Here is a 27,894-nt window from a genome sequence, read left to right on the forward strand (position 1 = left end):
AATTTATTTGTTAAGTTACACTAGCGCTATTTACACTATAAGTAACAATGACAATAACTGATCACTTCAAACTCACTAATTTAGAGGAGAAATTACCCAGTGATAACACTCCCTAAAAATGTAATACGAGGTCTGTCTAAAAAGTATCCGACCTTTATTTTTCCCTCGCAAAATAAAGACGATAGCGCGGCGCCACTGTACTCAGTAAAGGAAGACACCTTCATGCGCATGTGTGAATTTTGTGACCGCCTTCCAGCGCGTCAGTCGCTGCCTGTGGGTCGCTGAATGAGGTGCTACACGTGTTCGTCGCATTACCGATTCTCTCAAGATGACTGAAACATCAAATTTTGTCAAAAGCTTGGTGATTCTCAAAGCGAAACAATTCGTAAGATTCAGCAGGTGTTTGGAGACGAAGCGATGGGTGTAATACAAATTAAGGAGTGGTTCAACCGTTTCAAAAATGGCCGCACATCAGCGAAGAGTGACCAGCGTTCTGGCAGGCCCTAGACTGCTCGGAGTGCAGACGTTGTTGAGACTGTGCGAAATTTGGTGATGGCAGATCGTCGCTTGACCGTGCGAGAGATTGCCCAAGAGGTTGGAGTTAGTGCAACTTCAAAACGGAGGTCCTTTCGTTCCGGCGACAAAAACTTGGTCACTCTCCGCTGATTTGCGGCTACTTTGAAGCGGTTGAACCACTCCTTAATTTGTACCTTCCTTCCTTAATACGATAGGAGTTGGATTGCTTGGTTGAATCCCAAAAGTCGAATGCCTATAGAGGTTTTATAACCCTATTACAGGAAAGTCTGCTGTATTTGAGAGATTCGAGCTACTGTCAAGTACTCTAGAAAGAATTTTATACCGACTGTTAAGTTATTCCCATCGCTTCGTCTCCAAACACCTGCTGAATCTTACTAATTGTTTCACTTTGAGAATCACCAAGCTTTTGACAAAATTTAATGCAGTGCCTTTGCTCAACACGTTCAGTCATCTTGAGAGAATCGGATCCGGAAATCGGAGAATCGGTATTGCGACGAACACGTTGTGTAGCACCTCACTCAGCGACCCACAGGCAGCGACTGACGCGCTGGAAGGCGGTCACAAAATTCACACATACGCATGAAGGTGTCTTCCTTTACTGAGTTCAGTGGCGCCGCGCTATCGTCTTTATTTTGCGAGGGAAAATAAAGGTCGGATACTTTTTAGGCAGACCTCGTATAAATATAAAATATGGAAATTTAAATAGAGAATCTACCTTTCCATCTATATCTATGTAAGAATCGCTGGCCGACAAGTCGATTAAGCGGTCTCACGTTGGGCGATTTGTAGGGCTCTCCTAAATGAACTTTACTTACTGCTAACAAAATGCTTTAAAAAAAACGTGCGAAAACTTTGTTTCTTCACTCCATCTCGCCCTAAATGTTTTAAATTATCTTGGCCATAGTGGGAAAATAGAAATTTATGGGGTACAATCCAGCTCAATGTTTAGCTGGCAATGGTTTTTGTGATGCTTATAGGGCAGGTTGTAGGTCAACGGTAGTACATTGGTACAGTGGATCGAATAGGATCCCGGTTTAATGCCCTTAGATTTTGCTATTTTTGTTTTGGTCTTCATAGATTAGAGTGCAGTGATCTAGCGAGAGTAAATTCTCAGAAATTGAGAGTACCCTGAGTCATTGACATGGCGCCCACTATTACGTTAATTACGCGCTATATTTCTGTACGTTTCTCGGAATATTATTAATAATTTACTTTTAAAGGAAATGATTAATATTTCGAAATTAATTGCATCCAAGAATTTGTCTACTGCAGTGTAAAAATATGTCTGAAACTACTTAAATATCTAAAACATTAGGAAATTGCTTCAAATAGCGTTACCCCTCTATCCTACCGTCAAATTTTCACCCTGGAATTTGCTAATAGTTCCTTATTTTGTGAGCATATTTTCAAATAGCGTTACCCCTCTATCCTACCGTCAAATTTTCACCCTGGAATTTGCTAATAGTTCCTTATTTTGTGAGCATATTTTCAACACGATTTCAGATAATGCCCACACGAGCGTAACGAGACTATCTTTCCGAACGAAGGCTTCCTCACGGTAGGATCCACACGGAAACACTTTCTTCACGTACACAACATTAAATTTTCTGTTGAATATATATAAACCAGACAATATAGGATCTTTGTAAACTACAAACGGTTATTTTTTTCTAATATGTGTTTCCGTCAAATGAGCAAAATCAAATCGAATAACACAATACGAGTATTATGATTTAAGGTAGACATTTTTTGCTATTTTCTATACTGGGTGAACCAGTAAGTAATGTCCATATCATCAGTAACGGTATATCATTTTCCAGGATTCCTTCTATCTTCGTATGAGAAATTACGTTTGTAAAGTGCAATTTGTAACCTTCGGCTTCCTTATTTTAGGACAGCCTACTTTAAAATTGACCTTTGGTACATCTAAAAGAGTTTTCAATGAATTAAACAACTTTACAAACTAACACTGTTGAGTGCTCGTGAACACGTTTTCTTGTAAAACAAACGTAATTTCTCATACGAAGATAGAAGGAATCCTGGAAAATGATTTACCGTTTGAAAGCCCATTAAACAAGGAAACTTTTATAAAAAGTGCCAGCACCTAGGTCTGATAATGATCACGTAAGGGCCTAATGAGTTTTCTTAAAAATTTCGATTACTTTTATTTTTCCAGTATCCATGAGGAAGATTGAGGCTGTTTGGAGAATAACTTATGCTTCGAAATGGTATCAATTTTTAGAAAATTTATCTGTCTTTCTAATCGTGCTATCAGAATTGAATTCGGACTAAAACTTTCTGAGTAATAACATTTTTATTGGAAAAAAGTAATGATTTTAGGAAAAAAAATTAAAGTGACATCACTCAAGAACAGTGGAAAATATGAAGTTGGCCAATACGTCATTGAACTCCACTTTAGATGTTCCACACACAGTAGGCCTATGGACATTACTTACTGGTTCACCCTGTATATAGCTCACCTTTTATGAAATCAAAATTTTAGTTTACCAGAAAACGGTGGATTTTAATTTACCGTAAACAATTCCAAATATGTTATTAAATGCTTTAATTTGCGATTCTTTTAAGAATCATATTGGTTAAAATCAATTCAAAATGCTTTCTACAAACTAAGACAAAAATTGGGTAAAACTTTTATCAAGTAAACTTTTTAAAGTTTAAAAGATACAAATAAAATTTGCAGACAAAGAAGATATTCAAATTAAGATAAGTGGTTTTAGTTTTGACTGTAAGAAAGATGAATTTCTTTCCTTTCATAATGAATATGAAAAATGGAGAATAGATGACTCTTTCGACGAAATAAGAAGCTGCATGCTGCAGTGCTACTTAACACTCGATATCATGGAATCACAACGTCATGGACTCTATACAAACTAGAGCTCACGTAAAATCAATTGTTCTGAGAATAAAAATTCTTCCGAAGAGTATTACGTAACATTGTTCTGAAGTGGCACTTCAGAGGGTAATCTGACCATTCTCGAAAAGTAATTTTCTCGGAAAAGTGTCAAATACATAAATAAAATGCTTGCAGTGGGAAAATAGTCATTGACCTTCAAAGAAAGTCATCCGCTACTTTTTCTGAACACTATTTTCTAGAAGGATTGAATATGATAGGAGTTGGATTGCTTGGTTGAATCCCAAAAGTCGAATGCCTATAGAGGTTTTATAACCCTATTACAGGAAAGTCTGATTCGAGCTACTGTCAAGTACTCTAGAAAGAATTTTATACCGACTGTTAAGTTATTCCCTTTTAATCTTGTTTGTGTGTTTTCCAAGTCAAAAAGGAAGGAGTTGACGTTGGTAATAAATAATGCAGTACCGAGAATCGAGCCTTCAGGCAATCCAGCTGAGAATAAGAAAAGACATGGAGGTTTTAATAAAAATAGAGAATTTTTTTTTGTTGGAAAGATATAAGTGAATCAATTTTAATAGAGATATGGATGGAAGTTGTTTTCAATCAGACGGTACAGCTCTTACTGGAATGAAGATTAAGTAGAATTTTGGCAATACTTGAAGAATAAAAAATATATAGCTGTACGACAATCCCGTTTTCCTTTTAGTAAATTGAAAGATGTACTTTCCAGTCTCTAAAAAACTTGTCCATTAATTTTAGCAGATTCAGCGAAGTGTTGATATTTAGAGTTCTTTAAAGGTCTAAAGACCGTATTGTGTTTGAACATATAGAAAATATTATCAGTTTAATAGGAGCCATAACTAAAAATATAGCAATAATAGGAAATAATGAATAAATTGAGTCCTGAGAACAATGGTACAGAATGTACAGTCATCATAATTGGAAGAGCAAGCGAGACGGTAAACACACTACAGATAAGGATGTATAAGACACCAAGTTCTGTGTAAGGAGGGGTAGGGTAGGGCTGAGGGTGCTGTTTAATGTTGATGAGTATGTGTTGGTGTACTCTCTATGTGAAGAAAGTGAAGCATGTCCTCAGTTAGTTAGTTGTCAGTTTGTGGCGGTTATAGTTAATTGAGTGATGCACTACAAACAAACACACTTCTATTCTTATATAGATGATGTGCCTTTATAATATTAATAACAGTACTTCAATGTTTAATACGTTTTGTTCTATTTACTGTACACATTTCCATGAACTATGCTGACCAACATTGATATGTAAGTTTTTCTAAACTTTCTTTTCATGACAGGTTATTGTTACAAGCAATTAAATACAAGCTTATGAACGCTTAAATTTCTTTTATCTTTATTTAATTTTTTTACATAATGATTTGCTGCTTTCTAGTGATGAACTGCAGTTATTAAGTGTAGTTTAAGAAAAAACTGCTGCAGGGCTTGTCATGATTCTTCTTTCTTGGAAAGTGAGCCCAAGTTGAAAACAAACAATTGTCCTTTCAATGATATTAGGAACATGTAGACTTGATGATGGTTTATTACGAACAAAAGAAACCTAAAATTCGGCCTGTTAAGGGATATATTAAAAACCAAAATTTTCAATCTCCACCTAAGAGACTTATTACTTACTTAACTAAATAAGAGGAGGTTTCACCATTGTATCAACTTTCCATTTCGAGTTTGTTTTTTTTCGGAAATGGTGGTTTTTGAGGCACGCTGAATCCAAAAAAAAAGAGTGGTTTTACAAATTGGTCTATATGTATGTGTCCACCTGCCTGTAAAAGTCAGCACAACTCACAAACAAAGAATCGAAGTAAGTTCAAATTTAATATCCGATTTAGGATGCCAATGTGAGAGCTGATAATTAGCTTTTGGTAAAAAATCTTTCAACCCGAAGTTTTCATTTCTGGTATGAACGTCACACGAATATTTTTCCTTACTACTATTCTCGAAGTTCTCACACAGATTTTATTCAAGCTCCAAACGTTTAAGTTGCATTTAATACTAATCAGTTTAGATGGAATCTAACCCACATCCTTTCGCATAGGTACCCATTAATAGAATTTCCTGGATAAAGAAATGTTTACGGTGAAAGTTTTAAATTTATGTGTACTCGATCATTAAGGAAAGTTGAAATAAAATCTAGGAGTAGTTAGCGAAGAAATATTAAAATTCGGAAAATTCTTCTGTTAGAATCTAAGCGAAACACTCACCAATTTTAAACAATACTTTTTCGGACACTGGTGATTTCAAAACGGGTATTCCCCACTGAAACTTAAAACTGTGAATCTTCACGATTGCAATTCCATCTCTTAACTATTATTATAGTGTTGTATGGAGTAAAAAAGCGAGGTTAGAGTCTTCAAAAAAAAGAAAAACAGAAATATTCAACTGTCTTAAGTCGACCTTCCCCTCCCTTAAGACTTCCATTTAATCATCCTTGTGGAGTGAGAGAGCCCATTAGCTAGATAAGAAGAATAAATTACTGGTTTTCTCGCAAGATTAATTTTATTTCACCACTTAACATCTTTTTCTTTTATAACATTGTGTATAATTTTGTAAATTTTTATAAAGTCTTTACCATTAATTATAATTTTGGTTTTTTTTACCTAATAAACATTTGGTAGTCCTGCGCTAGTATTTAATCCATTTGATGCAGTTTCCTTTTCAGAGTGCAGTTCTGAGCAAGGATTTTCTGCAAGTTTTTACTTAGTGCACTAAGGGCATTGATTCTGCAATCTTTTTACTTGCTGACTTGTTGCAATCAGAGTAAGAATTCTGAAAACTTTTACTTGCTTCTCTTAGTGCACTGAAAGCAATGATTCTGCAAGATTTGTATTGTTCTTATTGATTACAATGATAGATGATAGATAAGATCTTTATAACTGACCAGGCGAATTGATTTATACCAATTTTCAATCCCAGTGGTTCGGCGTTTTTATATTGCATTATTTTATTTCTACGAGTATTATTATTTTATATTCCTATTTTTTATTTTATTTATTTATTTTTATTTTTTATTTAGTTTGGTCTAGTTTTTATTTAGGTCTAGTTTAGTTTGTTTGTAGTTTTTTTAAAGGAAGATAGTTTTTTCATTTACAGTAACTCTGGCAGACGGCTGCATGTAGCCATGTCTTATGTACTTTTTTCTTAAAAATTGATGTACATAAAAAATAAAGTATTATTATTATTATTATTATTATTATTGCATTATTTCATTAGTTTTTAGACGATCTTTCACTTTAACTGCTATATTAATAAATAGGCGGTGATTTAACCATATTTTTGTTATCATCTGAATCAACAAAAAGCAGGGTAATGGTTTTTTTGGTAAAAACCAAACGTTTGAATCCTTTTTCTTACAATCCTTAGTTAATTTCTTGTGCAGGAAAAGAGTAATGAATTTGACAAAGAACTCTTTATGCTTTGTATTGTTTTATTTGTCTTTTTTCAACTGGTAAGAATGGTATTCAATTTTTTTTGTGACTCAGATAGTGGGCAACTTCCCTGTAGGCTTCCGATGTCTCTGTTTGCTACCAATATGTTCTCTACGAGTAATTGTCTGTACAATTGAGTTTCTGAGATCGTTATTTAGACAAATACAATTATTAATGTTGTAGATCTATTAAGATGGTGGCTTGTGGGTCACTCTTTTTTAAGGTTATATTAAGTAGTACCAAAAAACGAAGGTAAAATGAAGTAAAAGAAAAATAATGTTAAATTCACTTTCACACAATGTACGTTAATGTATTATTTAACAGTACAGTTAGTAATCAGTTCACATTCATTAAACATTCAAATTATATACACCAATAAGAGCACAAAAAATGTTCACCAATTCGTTCTCCTGACATCCAGATAATTAGCACCATAAAATTTAATATTTATTTTTTAGTAAACGCGTGATGATGTTGTTATGCGTACAGTAATGTGTTTAAATCCACTGATTTTCAAACTAAGTGCATAAATGGTGCAGTTAAAGCGCTTGTATTTATCCCTTCGGCCGAAGCCGGATGCACGTGTTTAGGCTCACAAATTAGAGTCAATTGTTAGTTAGGACGCTTTTACATTGTATCCATTATCTCTTCATTTAAATGTTTGTTATATATTCTTTGTTTTGTTCTTCAATTATCGCTATGATATTGCAATCTGTAATTATAACTAATACCATTAATGGTTAATCCTTTATCCATCTTTACCTACCCTGTTAATATCCATTTGTACATCAGCTTATATTTCATGGTATTTTGTGCATATCAAATGTGTTTTAAGTATGTGAAGGAGTTGTTTGTATTTTGAGGTTATTTTCTTAGTTGAATTTGTCAAGATTTATAAATGTTCATGAATAATTTTATTTTTTACATTTTACCAGTGGAACATAAAGGAACAAGTTAGACTATTTGCTGAGCTTAATTTTAAAATATTCAACTTAAGCTACTTAAATAGGGCAAAAAAGTAAAATAATACAAATGCAAAACTGAATTAAATAAAATACATAAAATAATCAAAAATTGGATATTAAAAATAAATATTTCTTTCTTTATAAATACAGTTAGAACGAAAATTTTTGACTAAAATAAGAGTATAACCCTTTTTATTTACTTTAAAACAAATTAAAGCTCTGGTTCGAATCCAACTGCCGGATCTTATATTTGGACTTCCTATGAGCTTACAGCTTACTGTCCGGTGATGTATATTGTGTGTTCTAACGAGAGAACACTTCCGGGTGTAAATGACGCGCCGAAAGCAAATAAATAAATTGTTCAATACCTTTTTATATTTATCAGCAGAGCGTTCTAAATTTATTTAATATCAGCCAACCACTTTCATTAAAACTATTGTTGCAATTCTCTGCAAAAACTAATGCACTTAAAATCTAAATTCCCTTAGTATTGGGCAACATTCTTCTTTTAGTGCCTTCATAACACTCACTTGGAAGAGAAGATGCTGCGCTTCCGAACGAGTTATAGTGTAATTTAATTTGAGAAGCTGCCCTCACGCTTTGTTCATCTGGTTCATCAAATAAGCATTATTGCCTTTGTAAATTTAATGCTTATCTGAACATATTTTAATGTTTTTTTTTTTTGTATATGAAATGAAAAGTTAATGTCTGAGCTTCTATGAGAAAAAGCCCCTTTTTCTCTCAAAATCGTTCGCACAAAATTATAATTAAATTTACTGCAAAATGGAAGAGCTGTAACCAATCCAATAAATTTTCTTGTTTATGATTTCTTTCGCGAACAATTTTAGCATCCTTTTGTTCGGCAATGACTGGACGCTCATCTAAACAAGGACATGGGCTCAGTACCACATTCTATGTGGTGTGGTACAGTTTTAGAAATGTCCTTTTACACTCCTAACTGGTTCTTTGTAGATGGTATGTAACCATTAATATTTTCGTTATGGTATTTTTGGAAAAGGAAATACGCCAGTTGTAATGGCGTCTAGGAATAGATTACATCCTCGGCAGTTTAACGCTCTGCTAGCTCTTAATGTTAAAACCACAAAGCAATTTTCAATACTAATTATCTTGTTAGAAATTATCTTTAAATTACTACGAACTTGCAACAATGAAACATAACTTTAGGAATAAATAAAATCAGTTCTCAGCTAGTCAGCCTTATAAATGTAACCTCACCTTTATAAAACCACCGTGATCAGAACCATAAACTGCTTACGGCCAGTAGTGCTATCCTGTTACCTAAGAGATTTTTTTTTAATTTTTTTATTCAAAAAAAATTGCAATTCTATGTTGTCACCTTCAAAATAACTTCCTTCTGTAGCCACACAACGCTGGAGACGTTTCTTCCACTCCTCATAGCAGTGCTGGAACTCCGTTACTGGAATAGCCTTCAGCTGGTCGGTTACAGCCGTTTGAATGTTTTCGACTGTCCCAAAATGAGTTCCCTTGAGATGAATTTTCAACTTCGGGAAGAGAAAAAAGTCACAAGGACTCAAGTCAGGCGAATAAGGAGCATGGAGTGGCACACTTCAACCTCTCCAAGGCCCAAAAAAGCAAGGATGGCAAAATCGAAGATCAAATGCTGATTTGTTTTTTCGATATCCACACGGAATCGTCCACAAAGAGTTTCTACCTCAAGGTCAAAACGGTCAATCAACACTTTTACCGAGAGGTTCTTGAAAAACTTCGAAAAAGGGTCATTCGTGTGAGACCAAATATCAAGAACAAGTGGGTGTTGCATCATGATAATGCTCCTTGTTTCACAGCAGTTTCAAGAAAAACGAGTTTTTGGCCAGTACAAACATTCCTATGGCTCCTCAGCCTCCTTATTCGCCTGACTTGAGTCCTTGTGACTTTTTTTCTCTTCCCAAAGTTGAAAAATCACCTTAAGGGAACACATTTTGGGACAGTCGAAAACATTCAAACGGCTGTAAACGACCAGCTGAATATCCAGTATCGGAGTTCGAACAGTGCTATGAGGAGTGGAAGAAACGTCTCCAGCGGTGGGTGGCTTCAGAAGGAAGTTATTTTGAACGTGACAATATAGAATTGTAATTCTTTTTGAATAAACAATTTTTTTACACACCTCGTAACTTGCAAAACTTAAATCTAAAATGGAAATGAAAAAATAACCATAATAATAATAATGATAATTTTTTTTGACACCCTGAGTTGGATTATGTAGATAGCGGAAGTAGATAAACTTATGTTAAAGAATATAAAATGTTCAAATATCTCGAAAAGAATGGTGAAGTAAGCGAAGAGGTAAAATTAGTTGGAATGTTCTGCTAAATACTTCATACTTCATTTTTAAGTAATATTAAAAGTGACAAGTTTTTACAGAAACCATAATAAATAGTAAAAGTGTCCCAATTAAGTCCAACCCAAATTTTTCCTTTTTTAATAATTATAATTAAGCAAAAAGGTGCCGTTTCTAATGAAAATTTGAAATGAAAATGGCTTTATGTAGACAAGCTATTTAAATTATTACTTTTGTTTGCCATTGTTACAGTTGTGTTAATTAAAACTGGTGTACAATAAGGGTTTCTGCGTTGGACCTTGGATGGATTAAAGTGTTAAGAACAAATATTCTATGTTACATAAAATAATATCTGAATTTTAATTATACAAGTTGAAAATTTATGTTTATTAAAGAACAAAACACATATTGTTGGCGCCTTGAAAAGTTATTGAAGCAGATGGCGCTGTATGAGTGACTGTATGAGTGTGATATACCAGAACTTAAATAAACGTGTTTCAGTTTATTTTGATATTCCTCTAGCTAAGCTAGTCTGTCCTCTATGTCTGCTTTTTGTTCTCCCCTCTCGATGTCATTCACTGTCACCCTTCTAAATAATCTTCAACGCTCCACCCTCATTCATCGCTAGCTCATTAGATCGTAATATTCGTTAGTTTTATTCTTTTTCTAATTACTAGAACTAGCAAACTGCAAAAACATCGTTTAGTGAAACAGGAGTGAGAAACAAGTTTGCTTAGTGATACGTATAAGATTTTACTAGCAAACTTTTGTACTTTCCCAATTGTACAAACTTCAGACCGTCTTTAACTCTGGTTACTCTGGGCAAATCATATCACCTTTATATTATAACGGTAGACACAAAGCTAACATCTCATGTTATTGGTGCCAAGAGCTTTTTTTCAGAGCACTTCCGGCTTCAAGACTGTTTTCTCTTGTTACTTACCAGCAGCGAGATATTCGTGTTGGAATCCAGTGTACGCTAACCACTGAACCGACTTTCGTATTATTAGTGTTGTTTTTTTTTAAATTTTTTATCTTGACAACTGAGAAAGAATGTCAGGGAGGACTATCTTGCGAGGTTGATGAGCCTTTATAGCCAGATGTGTTGAACTATTGGATCTGAAGACTACTTTTTGGATTTCCTTCTAGCCTTTTTCTTCATGATGTGGAAAGGACATTTAGAATGCTTGCCGTCATATCGTCAGGAAAATAATGCTGGTTAATAATAATCCACTTCTCTAAAAGAGCTTCTGGAGAACTGTAGTTAAATTTTATGAAAAGGTAGATTTTCTTGGTACATTTTTTTTAGACAATATTGAATTGCAGTCATTTGGCATTTTCGGTGCCACGGTAGCCGAATGGTTAGAGGCGAGACCTTCGGAGATAATATGTATTGTGGTACTGGGTTCGATTCCCGGTCTTTAGGCCTTGTTTTTTATTTAATGGTTAATAAAAGAAATTTACAGTAAAGTATGTTTGCTAGTCGCCTCCGTCCACGCCTAAGGCTGGAAACATAGTGGAGCGGCGAGCAAAGCGGCGCTGATAGCGAAGAGCGAAGCGGCGAAATCAAACACAAGTTAACATATGGGACCGCGCATAGTGGCGAGCAAAGCGAAGATAGAGCAACTCTATCTATTTCTAGTTTTTGTTTTTGCCGCTTTGCTCTTCGCTATCATCGCCGCTTTGCGCGCCGCTCCACTATGTTTCCAGCCTAATGGGTAGTTGGACGTTAAGCCCCGCCTGAAAAATTAGGCGATTATTTTACTTACTTTTTGGCATTTTCGGTAATGCAATTGTGTTATACAATTTGAGAAAAAGTTGTTGTAGAAGTTTTCTGGAATTATAGAAAAATAAGCGAAATCTAATGGTCTTTAATTTATACCGATCTTTATAGCCAACGACTTGATGGTTCACCCATTTCTAATCAATCAAATTTTAATCTAAGATGGAGCATAATGTAGCCGATCAGTCTACCATTAGTTTCATTTGATTTACTGAGTAAATCAACTTTCTGTGGGGAAAAAATTTAATAACTTCACAGGATAAGAACTAATAATCCTGATAAAATGCTATTTATCTAGTGAATGTGATTATTTTATTCATACTGTCATTATAGAATTTACTCGAACGTCACCAGCTACTTATATTAAAGAATTTTATTATGTTAATAGGGCGATTAGCTTGTGGGAAACTAACAAGAACAATACTTTGAATTAGAACGTGTGATGATTCTATTGTTTGTAATATAAGCTGGAAATTTTAATGCCCGTGAACATTGTGACGATTAAACCAGGTATTGCTACGACCGCGCTGGTTACCTTTTGAATATTAATGATACCTTTGAGCTAGTGATAAAGTAAATGTGGTAAAAATAATACAACTTATCTCAGACTTAACAGAGTTATCAACTGTAGATTAAGTATTATATATTTAATTAAGCCATCTATTCCATTTAAGGATTAAGGCGCTACGGTAGCCGAGTGGTTAGAGGCGAGTAAAGCTAATATGTATTGTGGTACTGGGTTCGATTCCCGGTCTTGGGCCTTGGATTTTATTTAATGGTTAATAAAAGAATTCATTGTGAAGTATGTTTGCTAGTCGCCTCTGTCCGCGTCACCTAAATTAATAGTTGGGCGTAAAGCCTGCTAGAAAAAATAGGCAATACTTTATTTTTATAAATCTTAACCAAAACCGTGCATCATAAAGTCTCTACTTTTTTTTTTACTACTACTGATACCTTTCGAGAGGTCTTTATAACTGATAAATGGCAATATTTAGTAGTCGCACCATTGAGCATTGCTGGAGACGAAAGACTTGAGTTTTTGGCTTGGCCATTCATAGTCCAAAATCTTGGCCCGTTTACAGACGACTCCAAGATGGTTTGGTGACTCGGAAGCCTGCATATTGCGGGTGAAAATGGAGACATTTAATGAAAGTTTTCTTGGCAGCTACTCAACAGCTTTTCAGGCTCGAAAAGAAACTAAGAAATGGCCTTGAAGATACCGAGATTTTAATTTTCTTAGGTAGCCAGGCTGCGCTTAAAGCTATAGCGACTTATAAAACAGTCTCATCCCTTGAATTGAGGATGCAGGGCGTTCCCTATGACTTTCCGTCGCAATAAGGTAGTCCTTGAGTAGGTGCCGGATCAGCTTGCATCAGGGATGTTGCTTATCAGCTAGCTAGGAATGGTACATCGTAGAAATTGGGAACTGATATGTTTGGATTGGTAAGCAAAATTTGAGGTTAGGCATTGGACGAATAGGCCTGCCCTTTCGGTGCCTGATGCCGCACAAGTTCCACTATTTTTACGGAATGGTGATGGTGTGCTCTTAAAGTAAAGAAGTCGACGCGTTGTATTCCATAAAAATTGGTTTTCTTCTTTCGTCTGAGGGGCTGTATCTACATTCAGTTGCACTAAGGTAGATTTCTACTGTCTATTCAGTCTGATGTACTTCAATTTATCTAGTATGCTGCCATTTTGATCAGGCCTGCCGTTTTTTAGGTAATAATTTTCTGATTTGGGTGCGTGAATTGCCAGTATAGTTCGCGGTATATGTCTTACAGTTTATATTTTAAATCCCGAACAGATAATTGTGCAGAATAAGTCAAGTAATGAACTGCTTCATCCCACTCTTCTGTAGTATTTCAGTATTCAGTTTCATTTTTTATTCTACCAGTACTTGAAACTGTAACCAGTTGGTTGTTCTTGGTATCATTGTAGGTCTGTAGTCATTAGGAATAGCTGTGAATCCAAGGGTAAGGAAGACTGGGATGTAGTCTGAAAAGAGATAATTGTGAAAATATCAGAATTGATGGAAGGAGTTAGTGTTATATTTAAGAAATCATGTATGTAATTTAGGGGCAAGATAGGATGAGGATGACAGAAGTGCATGAAGACAATGATTCTAGAAGAGTACGTCACTCGACAAGCTTCAGCGCGGATATTTTGCGTTGTAGTAGCCACTAAAAATGACAGAGGGTTTTGAAATATGTCAGGAATTGATGACTGAAAAAAAGGTTTCTTGGGAGAGATTTTTTTTTGTGGAAAACGAATTTGAATTTGAGGAATCGCTGGTAGCTAAAAGAGAATTTTGAAGGGTTGCTTTAGCTAGTATAGTAGGAAAAGGAACTTCAAATTATTATTCCCTTACCACCACGCACTTTGTTGTCGGCACGGTCATTTCAGTATGTATATTAAGTGTGATCTGCTAGTGAGATTTGTTTTATTAATGCTCAGTCAATCTTCCAGTCATGTAAAAGTGCGTACAGTTCGCGCCAATAAGAAAAAGTGAGATTTGTAAAATATCGGATAAACGAAAATGGCTGTTACTGAATATTTTTTTGTTGTTTTTTAGCGAAAAAAATCGCTAAAAAGTCATGGGTGTTTCAAACCAGGAATCTAATTTTTCCCTAGTAAAAGAAGGAGAGTTTAAGAATTTAAATCATCCGGAAGTATTAGCCGGGAAGTGGTAAAGCTGATTCGTCACTTAAGGTGGCACATAAAAACGTCCAATGAAATGTTTTGCAGTCAGGACACAGTCATTGTGTATGAATGAGTGACATCACCTAAACTGAAGATCGCAGGAAGGAAGCTAACCAAAACAAGGCAATCACATCTTCCTTACTCCCTTTTTAGAGGTGAAGAGGACATGATATATCGTATTGTAAGAACCATGTAAACCTTCACACTTTTTATGATTCGAACGGACTAATTACTCTTAGTCAATCGATATTTTCTTTGAACATCGTTAGGATTGACTCGCATAAAGGCTTATCAAATTTTAATTGAAACTTTTCACTACAGGAAAATGAAATTTTTGGGTTTTCACAAGAATTGTCATTGATAACCTTTCAATTTAATAACTTCGCTATTGGTAACCAGAAACCTTGGATGCAGAATCATCCATTGAGAAGATAGTAGTAGTAATAAATAGTCTTCATTAAATTATAATCACATAAATATTACAAATTTAACATATTTACAAATAAACTAGACAATCACCATGGTCATAGACCGTCGGTGGAGTCATTTTAATAAATGGTGCAAAATTATTAATTAAATAAACAAAATCACTGTGATTGGATTATGTACAGTTAAAAAACCAGAACTGAATAAGAAAAAGCAAAAAGGAAGAACAAAAAACTCTTCTGTAAACTAATAAAGAAATAAAATAAAATAAATAAACTAAAATAATATAAAAAGTTATCAAATAAATTTTAAACCGAAATACGTTGAAATAAATAAACTGAATGTCAAAACTTATTAATTTCCTTATTTACCATTTATCAAGTCTATTTTCCATTTATGTATCACATATTTTGTTGTTCTTTAAATTTATTTATTTTTAATTGACATTTTAAATGTTTATAACTAGTTATATAAATTTTTACAAAAAAGTGTCAACGATTGCTAATCAGTTCCATACAAAGCCTTTATCACATCCACATTCCCGATAATTTGGAATTCCCAAAATATTTTAACCTGATTTGAGGTTAGTTTTACAGTAAAATTGTGTTTAGAATATAAACAAAAAGTCGTCAGAATGTTTACCGACTCTATGACGCTATTAATTGTTGAAATTCCAATCTTATGATTTTTACTGACTGTTGAGCTGCAGGGGACTAAATTGGTATCTATATGCATCTTTCAAGGACGTCAATTGTATTAAATAATTTTACTAGCTATTGTTGTTGCAATATTCAGCTGAAATTGCAAAGAATTTTCCGTGTTCGGATCAATTAGTTCTTTTTTAAATATTAAATTAAATATTTTGTCAACAAGGCCACTTTCAGTTTATCTCAGCTTCTTTTGGTGTACGAGGGTCGTTTGAAAAGTCCGTGCAAAAATAAAAACTACTTAATTTTTTGGGGTAAACCTTTTTTATTTTACAAACCTAGTCTCCTTTTAGGCTTATACGTACACTTCGTCCAACGCTGCTCTAGTTTGTTGATCCCTTCCGAATAATAGGATTTGTCCAAGTCTGAAAAATAGCCATTCGTTTCTGCAATCACCTTCCTCGTTTGAATAAAATCTTTTTCCCGCCAGCCATTTCTTCATATTGGGGAACAAATAGTAGTTCGAGGGAGCCAAGTCTGGAGAATAGAGGGGATGTGAAACGAGTTGGAACACCCTATTTCCATTAATTTTGCGACCACAACTGCTGAGGTGTGAGCTGGTGCGTTGTCGTGTTGGAAAAGGACTTTTTTGTAGGCCAATCGTGGGCGTTTTTCTTGCAGCTCGGTTTTCAAACTGTCCAATAACGATGAATAATATGCACCTGTTACTAGTTTTACCCTTTTCCAGATAGTCGATGAGGATTATTCCTTGCGAATCCCAAAAGACAGACGCCATAATGTTTCCGGCCGAAGGAACGGTCTTCGCCTTTTTTTGGCGCAGATTCCCCTCTTGGTAACCCATTGTTTAGATTGTTCTTTGCTCTCATGAGTGTAGTGATGTATCCATGTTTCATCCACAGTGACGAAACGACGCTTAAAGTCCTGCGGATTCTTCTGGAACAGCTGCAAACCGTCCTTGCAACACTTCACACGATTTCGTTTTTGGTCAAGCGTGAGCAATCGCGGCACCCATCTTGTGGATAGCTTTGTCATGTCCAATTGTTGATGCAAAATATTATGTACCCGTTCATTCGAGATGCCCATAGCACTAGCAATCTCACGCACCTTCACTCTTCTGTCATCCATCACCATATCATGGATTTTATCAATGATTTCTGGAGTAGTAACCTCAACAGGGCGTCCAGAACGCTCAGCGTCACTTGTGCCCATATGGCCAATCCGAAAATTTTGAAACCACTTATAAACTGTTCTAATGGAAGGTGCAGAGTCACCATAATGTTTATCAAGCTTCTCTTTAGTCTCCTGAGGCGTTTTGCCTTTCATAAAGTAGTGTTTAATCAACACACGAAATTCTTTTTCGTCCATTTTTTGAAAATCACTCGACTTCCTCGATTCAAACGAATGCCAAACACAAAGAAATAGACCGATCTGACTGAAACTTGGTGTGTGTTCTTCCAAGAGATGCTACTAACTAAACATAACCTCGATACGCGCCAGTAGTGCTATCTCTCTGACTTTGCACGGACTTTTCAAACGACCCTCGTACGAGTCAAACTTGGCTCTCTCAGTGCACTGCCGGCAATCCGGACAAAGTTTTCTCGCTGCTGACAACAACACCCATCACTGAACAGTGAACTGTAAAGGCTTCAAGGTAGAGAAACTTCGTGGGTTTGAACCCGGAATTTTCGGCTTGCTAATCCATACTCAAAACCGTACAATGCACAAAGAATAATCCCTGATCATCCTCATTATCTAATAATCCCTCGCCCAGAAGTTGCGCTTAATAGAATTTTTCCCGCAAAAATATTTCATATAAAAGTTATACCAACATGAGTAAATATGTGCACATAATACAAAGAAAATTTTGGGTGACATTTTAATAATAAATATTTGCAAGACTTTTTTACTTGTACAATTTTCAACGCCCTTTTAAAAATTAAAAAACCCTTGCCTCAAAAATCCGTCTCTGTATAAAATTGTTTTTGTTTCAGTTATTCCCCGCCTCTCTTAACTTTCGCTGCAATATCTACCATTACGTTCATGATAGTTGGCCTACTTGGAAATCTGCTTACTATCATAGCTTTGCTCAGGTGTCCTAGAGTTAGAAATGTTGCAGCTGCTTTTATTATCAGGTAAGTTATTGTATAATCAAATACATATTGTTTATGATCTCAATACTACATTTAGTATTGAGAAGGCATTCTTTTTCAATAAGGAAGGCCTGTCCTTAAGTCATAAAATTTGAAACTCTTGACTTTCTAACACCAAGATTATTTCCTTTGTGGATGCTGAATGTCTTTTGTTACCTTTGTAAGGGCATCTTGTATTCATAGCTAAAAAAATTTAGCGATTCGGCTTTTCACGAAGTCAAGAGAAACTTGAAAAATTTGACTACTCTTCCTAAACAAATCAAACATTACTGATTCATTGGGCATTTTGAATGATCACATTTATAATACTTGAATTACTTATTAAACACAAGTGTTTTAATTTTAATAATTAATTTTGTAATTATTGTTTGTTTTATACACCAGAGTTTTATATTTTTAATGAACCAATAGCCAATTAATAGCTTATTAATAAGCTATGTAAGTTTGTACAATTATCTAGTTGATTATTGAGATTGCTATGAGAGCTAGTTACCTTTTCAGCAGCTCCAATAAGTACTTTTTAAAATAATACAATTATTAATACTATATGGGTTTTTTGAAAAAAGTAAAATCATTACAGAGAAGAAGCGGACATAGTAATCAATAATAATACCACATTCGAGCGTTCTGCGGATTTCTTTTTTGAACAATTCAATTCATAAACTCCCTTACTTTAAAGTATTAGCGCCTGGCGCCTGTATTGGCCATTGCGCTTTAAAAAACAAAGGTTTCTGAAGTAATTTCACAGTAATAAAATCGTGCTGAAGGTAGAGCCGAAACTCACAAAAAAGTTATTAAAAGAAAAATAAAAAGTGTGATTAGATGAGTACGTAACAAAAAGGTTTTAATTCACATTATATATTATATCTTCTTAACAAAAACTTACAGTTTAAAAAGTTAAATGCCAAAAGGTACAGAAATCAGTGAGTACCCAACATTCATTTGTACTTCAGCTTAATGATGGACGTTTCATATAAAAGTGTTTCATACAAATTAATTTGTAGGTAGTAAATAGCAATTTCATTTTGGAAATTAAACCGCGAATTCAGTATTCCTCGAAAGAAGTGTAATAAATATCAAATTGAACTTCTTCAAACTGCGAATACGGTACGATTGCAAGAATTCCCTTGCCACTTCTTCTTCCTGCCAAATTTTATCAAAATATGGCGAAGATTTACAGAGTTATTGTTTAATAATAATTGAAGAGAAGGCCATCTTTCAAGGGGGCAAACTTCAACTTATTCCAGTGCACGCTTTCGTAGACAAAAAAATAGTGTGACTAAATTTTCTCCTTTTTTTTTTCTATGAGTTGTTCGAACAAAATGCATCAACATTGCAAGAGCGCATCTGAAGCCGCACTGCTTTTTTTGACAACACAGTTGAAACTACAATTTAAATGCAATCATTAACCTCACTTGTTGGAGAATCTTGATTACTTCTTAAGAACTGCTATTTAAATTTCTTTATGAATCTGGTATAGCCTTTTAATGGCCTTTAAAAAAAACTCATATTTACATTAAAATTACTGCCTTGCACCTTGGTTAGCTGGACTTTACTGCTGATGTTTTACATTCGTCTGATCGATAAAGAAGCTATGATAAGGGACAGCATGATAAACGCAATCAGTAATTCCATAACATGAAATTATACAATGTAATTCCATTACGTCCATAATAATTTAATTTAGCGAAGAGAATACCATTACGTGCTATTTACTGTAATAGTCAATAAATTAGCATGAACGCGAGTTGTTACTAGTATATCAATCATCTCATCTGTTTTAAAAGTTTCAACATATTTTGTACCACATAATTACGAAATGTGCATTAATTGTTATTTACTTTTTAGTTTATGCGCTGCAGATTTCTTATTTTGCGCTGTAGCGTTACCTTTTGCTGCCTCTAGATTTATAACAGATAGTTGGGTACATGGTGATGTACTTTGCAAGATAGTGCCGCTAATAAGATACGGAAATGTTGGTGTTTCTTTACTGTGTATCGCTATGATAACAATCAATCGGTAAGAAGTTAATTTTTGCTACTGTAACGACCAATCTTTAAGTTATTCCATTAAGATTTTTTAACATTTACATTAACATTTTTTTTTTTTTTAGATATATAATGATTGCCCATTATGGCATCTACACTAAGATTTACAAACCAGTGTGGATTGCATGTATGATAATATTTAGCTGGGCACTCAGCTTTGGCATGCAAATACCGACGTTCTTGGGCTATTGGGGTAAGAATTTTTAATTGTACTTCTTTTCTTAATTTGCTGGTAATCGCGTAATACACAGTGAAGCCCTTTTCATTCTTTTTTAATTGCTACAATTCTTTACAAACTTTACTCCTGGCAAGATCCAGAACTCTCTGGATTCTGTCTTCAGGTTTCATTGGAAGTTAGCAGTGCCTTGTTTACTTAAGTGTCTTATCATCGAAACTATCCTTTTACATTTATTAACTCCGGAAAGGGCGCGCAACGTGCTTGCACGCTGTCATTTTGGACTTAAAATATTTATTAATTAATTGGTAGTTGGACACTAAGCCTCGTCTGAAAAAATGGGCGATTACTTTTTACTTAAATGCTCTGTCCATTCAAAAAATTCGTCCAATTCCAGACAAGCTATCATTGTTACTCATAGGATTAGGCGTTCTTGTTTTTACTTGGAAGATATAAATTTAATAGGTAAGCGAGGAAATGGAAATTATTCCTTATTTAATTATTGTATTATTTAAGTAAACATGGATTTAAATGAAAACTAAAATTAAGCTGATTTTTTTAATAGAAACTGTATCTTTTTTAACACACAATGGTTGGAGTTATAAATTTAAATAAAAGCCGTTAAAATATCTATCGTAATATTCTTTAAAGAAACTTATGAAAACCTATAATCATTTCTAAAGTTTTTACTTATAACTGTCAGAAATTTAAAAAAAAAAATGTTTAGATTGTTCGCTATATTACAATTTCACAGGAAATTCCACCTCTGTGAAGCATCTTCCAATATTTTTTTGACAATTTTGTTTAAGGAAAACAAAAATTCGTTATTCAGAAAATTTCTGTTAACTGCCTGGATGCAACCTACCTAATAATAAACCATGTTTACTACTGGAGACTTGGGTTCATATTTGTACATAATAGTTTTATGAATCTGATCGGTCTTTAAAATTTATTTGTAAGACGTTCGGAGAACATTGAAATTGTGTACTCATTAGAATGTCATTATGGCTGCAAAATTATTCGCTCAGATTGGGAGTCCCACTACCTCTATACAAATTGCAATCTATCTGTTTATTATGCCAGCCCTAAGTTCGCTAAATGTTGCTACTACTTTACTATCCTATTTCTTTTATAGAAGGTGATTTTGAAGATAGGATAGTTGAATCATTCATAAATTGGTGACCAAATCATCTTAAAACTTCTAAAAATAATCACTATTATTTTTTTCATTTCATATAGCCTTCATTATTTTTACAGGGAAATATTCGTATGATCATAATCTGAGAACCTGTTCTATTACCAAAGATATGTGGGGTCGATCTTCAAAGACATCTTTATTTATGATTGGATTTGTCATTCCATGTCTTATTATAGTTGGCTGTTACGCTCGTATATTCTGGGTTGTTCACAGGTAAACAATTTTTTTTTTCCTAATATAAAAATCCCATAATTTCTTTATTTTTATTTTATCTGCATTGAATTAATGTTAAAAGTTATTTTCGTTCTAATGATGGAAGGGTTTTGTTAACAACGGCTCAATAAAGTACTATTTTTAGACAACTTTTTTATTGTATCTCAACATTTCAGGACCCTTCATCAGAAGTTTTTTTTTAAGGTGAACAAAAGTTCATATTGTAACAGTAAAGACTCAAATATAAGGATTTGTACTCTAGTACAAATACTAAATTTAAAAAAAAAAATTATTTAAGTAAATAGCTTTATGGGAAGTTCGCATATTGTTCACTAAACCGTACTTTCTCAATTCATTAACATCATTATTGCGATTCAATGACTCCTTTTTCTGTAATTTATAGTAAACTAGATTCAAATTACCTCCCAAACTTTTATTTATACTAAAAAAAATCTTTATATAGTAGTTTAAATAAAGTAGTTTAATAAAAAAACAAATCTGTTGAGAACTCTTGCATGAACCACCGTAGTTTATGTAAATAAAATTTAAAATTTAATTTAATTATTTTAAAACCTTAAAATAATTATTATTACGAATACTTGACTCCTTAGTCAGAACCATTTAATGAGCTCTACTTACGGCGTTAAACCAATTTTAAAAACTAAAAATCTAATCTATCGTAATACCTTTTCTTTCTGCTTAAAGAGAAAGTAATAACGTCATTAATTGTGAAGTATTTCTAGCATTAACTGAGGATAAGTTAGCTTCGCAAGACAGAGTGCTTGGGTAAGAATTCAAGCAGTTTCAAGTCACAGATTATCTTGTCCTAGAACCTCTAGCTCAGTGCCGAGTTTTAGGTAGCTTATCTGCCTCAAGAGAAACAGTCTAGAAATCTGCTGTGATTTGAGAAAGATGAGTGAGCATAGATATTCACATAAATGGTGGCAAGCATGCTTGAAAAAAAGGCAATTATGCGATTTAAGTCTACTGGTAAATGAAAGTTTGCTGGAAGCTTGAAGTTTGTATTGTACTTGAAAAATATTGTCAAGTCACTGTAAAAAATACTTACAATATTGTACATAAAATCATAATATGAAAGTGAATATCTGTGTGCACCTACCAATAGCTATAATTATTTTCGTGTTTTTGTTTTTTTTCTTAAAGCAAAATTTTTTCTTAAAAATTTGTTTCAAACATTTATTTTAATGAAATTCAAGAGATATATCTATGAAACTGCCATTTAGTGTCACTAGAGATTGATACAATCTTTTATCAAATAAAAGTATGTAGCAGTGGGCCCTGCTTTTATAGTCATCGTTTTTTATCAGTCTTCTCAGTTTTCAAACTTGACTACGTTCAGGCGTTGCATTGATCAATTTAGAATAAATACCATTTTAGGGAGGCATCATAAAGTATTGTAGCGATTTCCACGTGTGGCATTATTAATTTTTCAGCTCAGAAAGCAGAATGAGGAAGCATGCTACCACTAATAGTACTGGAAAGGAGAAACGTGAGAGTAAAGCTAAACGAAATGAATGGCGCATAACTAAAATGGTGTTGGCTATTTTTCTTTCGTTTTTATTGTGTTACCTTCCTATAACAATTATAAAAGTATATGATGGAAACGTCAGATTTCCAGGTAATTATAGAAATTAAATATCAATAAATATGAAACTTTTTGGCTAATAGAGAATATAATTCAATATCGATCCCTTTGTTTTGGATAGAATTAATTACAAATATTTTCAATTTTTATGTTTCCTCCTCTTTCTTTTTGGAGATTTTAATTTATTTTATTTATTTTTTTCAGTACTTCATGTTGTGTCATATTTGTTATTGTACATGTCGGCCTGTATCAACCCAATAATTTATGTTATAATGAACCATCAATATAGACAGGCTTATAAGACTATATTACTTTGCAAGAGACCAAGACTGTCGTCGTTAACTCCTGGATCTAGTTATGGAGGTCAGTTACAGATCAACGCTGTATAACAACACGTGAGTCTCGCAATAGCATGCGTTTGTAAGCACAATTATTCATACTAATCAAGAGAAATGGCACATATATTTAGTCTTTTGGTTTTGGAAAACTTGGAAAACTCACTTTAGTAAAAATGCATGACTCGTTAAATAATTAGGTGAAAGGAGTTGATTTATATTCTTATAAATATAAGAATATATTTTATAAATAAAGAATATAAATATGTAGGTAATTATACATATCTGCTTATGAGTAATATGCAAAATTATTAATACGTAGAATTTCAGTTTAATAAACTCTCCTGAAGTATTTATACTGGTTTACTCGTTATTTTGGTATGGATTAAAACAAGAGAGCTAGTAAAATATTTTTAAAAGATATTTTTTATAAGTAATGCACATTGTTCTTAAAATAGAAATGTTTGTAAATAAACTAGTGTATAATCTTTTTAACTTTTCCATAAACAGATATTTTCTAAATATTTTGTTATTACTAACAAGTTTCAGGAATAAAACATTTTAACGGTGGTGTAAAATTTTTCGGGTCATGATATGAGTCTGCTCTTATCGGTTTAAATAAGGGTGAAAAAAAATTCTAGTGTCATGTACTGTGGAATGGCATTTAGCACAAAAAAAAAAAAAATCGGCACTAGCTGCTTTGAACATTAAGTTTACATTTGCACTTCCATTGAACAATATAATTTTTTTTTTTTTTTTTGCGCATCAACAGCTGAGGTTATTAGCGCCCGGAGCTTTTTCCAGTGCACTACCGGCCTCCGGACAGTGTTCTCTCGTTACAGACAACACTGTCCATCACCGGACAGTGAGCTGTAAGAAGCTCCTAGGAAGAGAAAATCTAAGGGTCAGCTGCTGGATTCGAACCCGGGACCTCCGCGTGGGAGTCCAGTATGCTAACCGCATAGCTAATCCCTTCCCTAAATATAATTTAATAAGTGTAGAATGTTTGTTTTACTTTTAAATTAATTACAAATCAAATATGGGCCAGCTATCTTAAAGAGCTTACGTAAATGATATAAAATAAAAATGCACTAAAAACTAGGCTGTTCTCGGACATTCTGGATTCAACCTTCTTGAAGACAAGTCATAGGTAGCGTGTAGCTGAGAAGTGTACGAAAGGTTTAAAAGACTATGACTGTTAGTTAAGTCATATGTGTTTGAATGTCTAGTACTCCATGAATCCAAGTGGTCCAAGTGGCGTTAAATTAAGTTAAAACTGTCCGGTAGGACAGTTGTATAAGGGTTGATCGTCAAAAACTGCACGAATACGTAGTATTACTTTTGCAAGTGAAAAAAAATCGTTTCGTTATTGAGTTATCAAACAGCTGGCTGTTATCAAACATGGCAGGCGTATGTCAGGAGAGGTCTAAGGAGTATCTGTAGAGTAGTACAGTATGGCTTGATAGTGCATTGAAAAAAAAAAAAACAAACAAAACAAAACAATGGGAACAACTGTCACAGTCCAGTGAACTTTTGTTTCAGTTTACAGTTAATTTATAATCTCCAAGTGAGCTTTGTGTTCAGAGTTATGCCGCGAACTTAATCGCCCTGTCAACTTTATCGTGTGTATTGAAATGAATGGTTAGAAAAGAGAATCATCCATCTAATACCTATTTATTTATCGTATTTGTCGCACTTATTTTTCAAACCTATTTATCTTTAGTGGTGCAAAAGATAGAAGTGGTTCATTCATGAAAATCGATTAACTCGCCCATCATTTGAAACAATTGCAATACTTCCCGATACCCTTTGTAAGTGTAAGAACATGGTAGTACTGTAATGTTATATAGAGAAGCCCTGACCAAATCTTCCTGTCAAATTTTATCAAACTAGGGCTAAGATATACAGGGTAATTATTAATAATAGTTTTAGAGGAGCCTCACATAACATATGTGGGCTAACTCTTCTCCCGTAAGATGCACAGGCTCGGCACCCCTAATGGGGTGCAGGTGGTTTTTTCTATTGAAGACTTCTCGAGAAGAAATCGAGAGTGGTTTTCCAGAGCATTCAATCGTCTGACACAGAGCAAACGTCACCTTTAAAGCAGATCTTCTAGACCTTTATCAGCGTTCAGGAGCATGCTCGGATAAAAACTGTGATTCAACATTTTATATTTATTTATTGATTTATTGTTTATTTTGCTTATCGACAACCTCGCCATTAGCTCCTTCCATTTTTGGTCTCTCTAGTAATAGAACTCTTAGGGTGCTCTTGAGTTTTGCAATTTATATTGCTATGGATGAATGGCTACTGTTACCAGAAGACAAGTTATCATGACAAACACTCATATTCATGAAAATGCTAGAGTGATTCATGTTTGGACATTCCGACATGAACTTAAATCAGTTTGGAGTTCGTTTAATTTACAGACAAATTTTCTATTTCCAACCGTCAATGCAACAGTTCTCAATAATTTCATTGGAAAAAAAACCTTTTAGGAAATATTGGAAGTGCTACAGGTATAGCTGGAAAGAGGACCCAGAAGTTGATGGACCAAAATGATCCAGGAAGATGGATGAGACGGGGCTGCCTAATATTGCTTTGGCTTGCTCACTTGATCTTATCTCAATGCTTAACTTTAAACCCTATTTTTTGTTTACTTCTATTTATTTTGTGTAGTAGTATTTGATAAATTGATCTTTTTGAAAATTTTAGATGATCTTGAGCTAACTTATGTACTTCCAGCATAGTAACATCTGTAAAATTTTTTATAACCTAGTATTTTATTCTCTGAATTTTAAAGAACCTATCTTAGTCTTAAAGAATCTTTCCTTTTTTTATTTATCCACTTATTTGAGAATTATTTTTTTATTTGTCATAAATTTTTATTTACAGGTAAATCCAAAGAAGACAGTAAGACTATGGTTTCACAAGTGTCCATAGCGATGACCCCCGTAAAAAGCAAGGAATTGGCAGATTTAGGCGATAGACAGTTATAGAAATATTTGTGTATCTTTAGTGTGAATTTTGTTACCTGTGCCGACAAAAGTCGGTTAATTACTGAGTGAATATTGTGAAAGTGCATTTACGACTATTGAAAAGTGCGTATTCCAAACAGTGAACTTATACATCGCTGTTTTTCATACAGTTTTTTTTTTATCTGCTAGAAATTATTTGAACTTACAAGTTTTACCACAGTGATTTACTGTTTCAGTTGTATTGTTTACTTCTTTACTTACAATCCTACAGTAATTAGAAATAGTTAGAGAAATGTATTAGTTCGTAGAATTTGAATGAACGTTTTTTTATATGTAAAGTGGTAATTTACAAAGTTTAAATTGCTGCTACCAACTCGACTTACAAAGCAACAAATCAAACTTCAAATCAAAGTTTTAATTTTACAAGTTATTCTAGCAGAGAATCGTAAAGGAACCATTTCATTAATTCACTTCTCATTAATTCCCACCCCCCAAAAAATTAGTCACTGATAACTTTCTCTAATATTCAATCTGATAATCAAATTTTTATATTTGAAACTCATTATTTTACTTTTGAATAAAGAGACAATCAAACAGCGTTGTTCTCTAAAACACACTTATAAAGCAACTGATATTTGAGACTGCAAATACAAACTAAACACAAAATACCAAATTTCGTGCTTAAGTCAACTCTTTATTATGATTAAAACAGAAAAAGTTGCTTATTAATATATTCTGTATACACTAATTCATTTGATGAAAACTATTTTCGGCATTTCTAACATAAAAATAGACAAATTTGTTGCTGTTAGCCTTTTTTATCATACATCAATCATCTGCCAAGTATTTTTTGCTTAATTTTTACAGTTGCGTACGGATCAAATTAAGTTTAAATAAGAGATATTTTCAGTACGATTCGACAATTAACGATGAAATTGCAACCAGTTTAATTCATTAGGCAATTTTGTAAGAGAATCTGCTGTTCTGCGTTGAATTATCTCTTCAACATAATCTAGATTATTCGATAATTCTTTTTTTTGTATTCATAAACATTTTGTTTAATACCAAAGTAAGATGTTACTGATATTTATTTATTTCTAGTCTGCATTTCTTAATCAATTTTTATAATGTTCGTATTGTTTTACAAATATATTTATAAATAAAATGAGGCATTTCTTCTTTATCTAAGCACTTATATTCTTAATATAAACAATATAAAATACTAACTCACTCATTAACTATGACATTCTTACTGCAAAGTCTTCGTTTTGTTTTGTAATTGTTGTTGCAGGTGATCCAATTGCACCATTTAGTAGTCATTAAAAGTGTAAGTTTATTCCCAGATTTAAAGAAATTACTCATTGTTTGTGGGTTGCAAGTGGAGTTAAACTTGAGAAATCACAATGAATGGAGAAGCGTTTTCAGCCCAATTAGAGTAAGGGAGATGAGTAAGAATAGTAGCGCT

At 33.6% G+C, this 27,894-nt stretch overlaps 1 protein-coding gene across 6 annotated transcripts in view; it reads left to right on the forward strand.

The window, feature by feature from the left end:
* The window catches only part of moody (G-protein coupled receptor moody), an 86,895-nt gene extending 59,301 nt beyond the window's left edge, over nucleotides 1-27,594 (forward strand). For 2 of the 6 annotated variants that reach the window (XM_074124320.1, XM_074124319.1), the window contains exons 4-10: nucleotides 17,718-17,858; nucleotides 19,725-19,895; nucleotides 19,990-20,117; nucleotides 21,357-21,510; nucleotides 22,965-23,149; nucleotides 23,321-23,479; nucleotides 26,347-27,594. In XM_074124320.1, the coding sequence (XP_073980421.1) occupies nucleotides 17,718-17,858; nucleotides 19,725-19,895; nucleotides 19,990-20,117; nucleotides 21,357-21,510; nucleotides 22,965-23,149; nucleotides 23,321-23,479; nucleotides 26,347-26,450 (1,042 nt within the window). In that variant the 3' untranslated portion in view covers nucleotides 26,451-27,594. Of the gene's footprint in view, nucleotides 1-4,499; nucleotides 4,691-17,717; nucleotides 17,859-19,724; nucleotides 19,896-19,989; nucleotides 20,118-21,356; nucleotides 21,511-22,964; nucleotides 23,150-23,320; nucleotides 23,537-26,346 lie in introns of those variants that run through there. The other 4 variants (XM_074124325.1, XM_074124321.1, XM_074124323.1 and 1 more) reach the window with 4 other exon arrangements.
* The last annotated feature ends 300 nt before the right edge of the window (nucleotides 27,595-27,894 follow it).

Source organism: Rhodnius prolixus, unplaced genomic scaffold, assembly GCF_049639745.1.
Source record: "Rhodnius prolixus isolate KJV_2025 unplaced genomic scaffold, Rpr scaffold_3, whole genome shotgun sequence".
Taxonomy (NCBI): Eukaryota; Metazoa; Arthropoda; class Insecta; order Hemiptera; family Reduviidae; genus Rhodnius; species Rhodnius prolixus.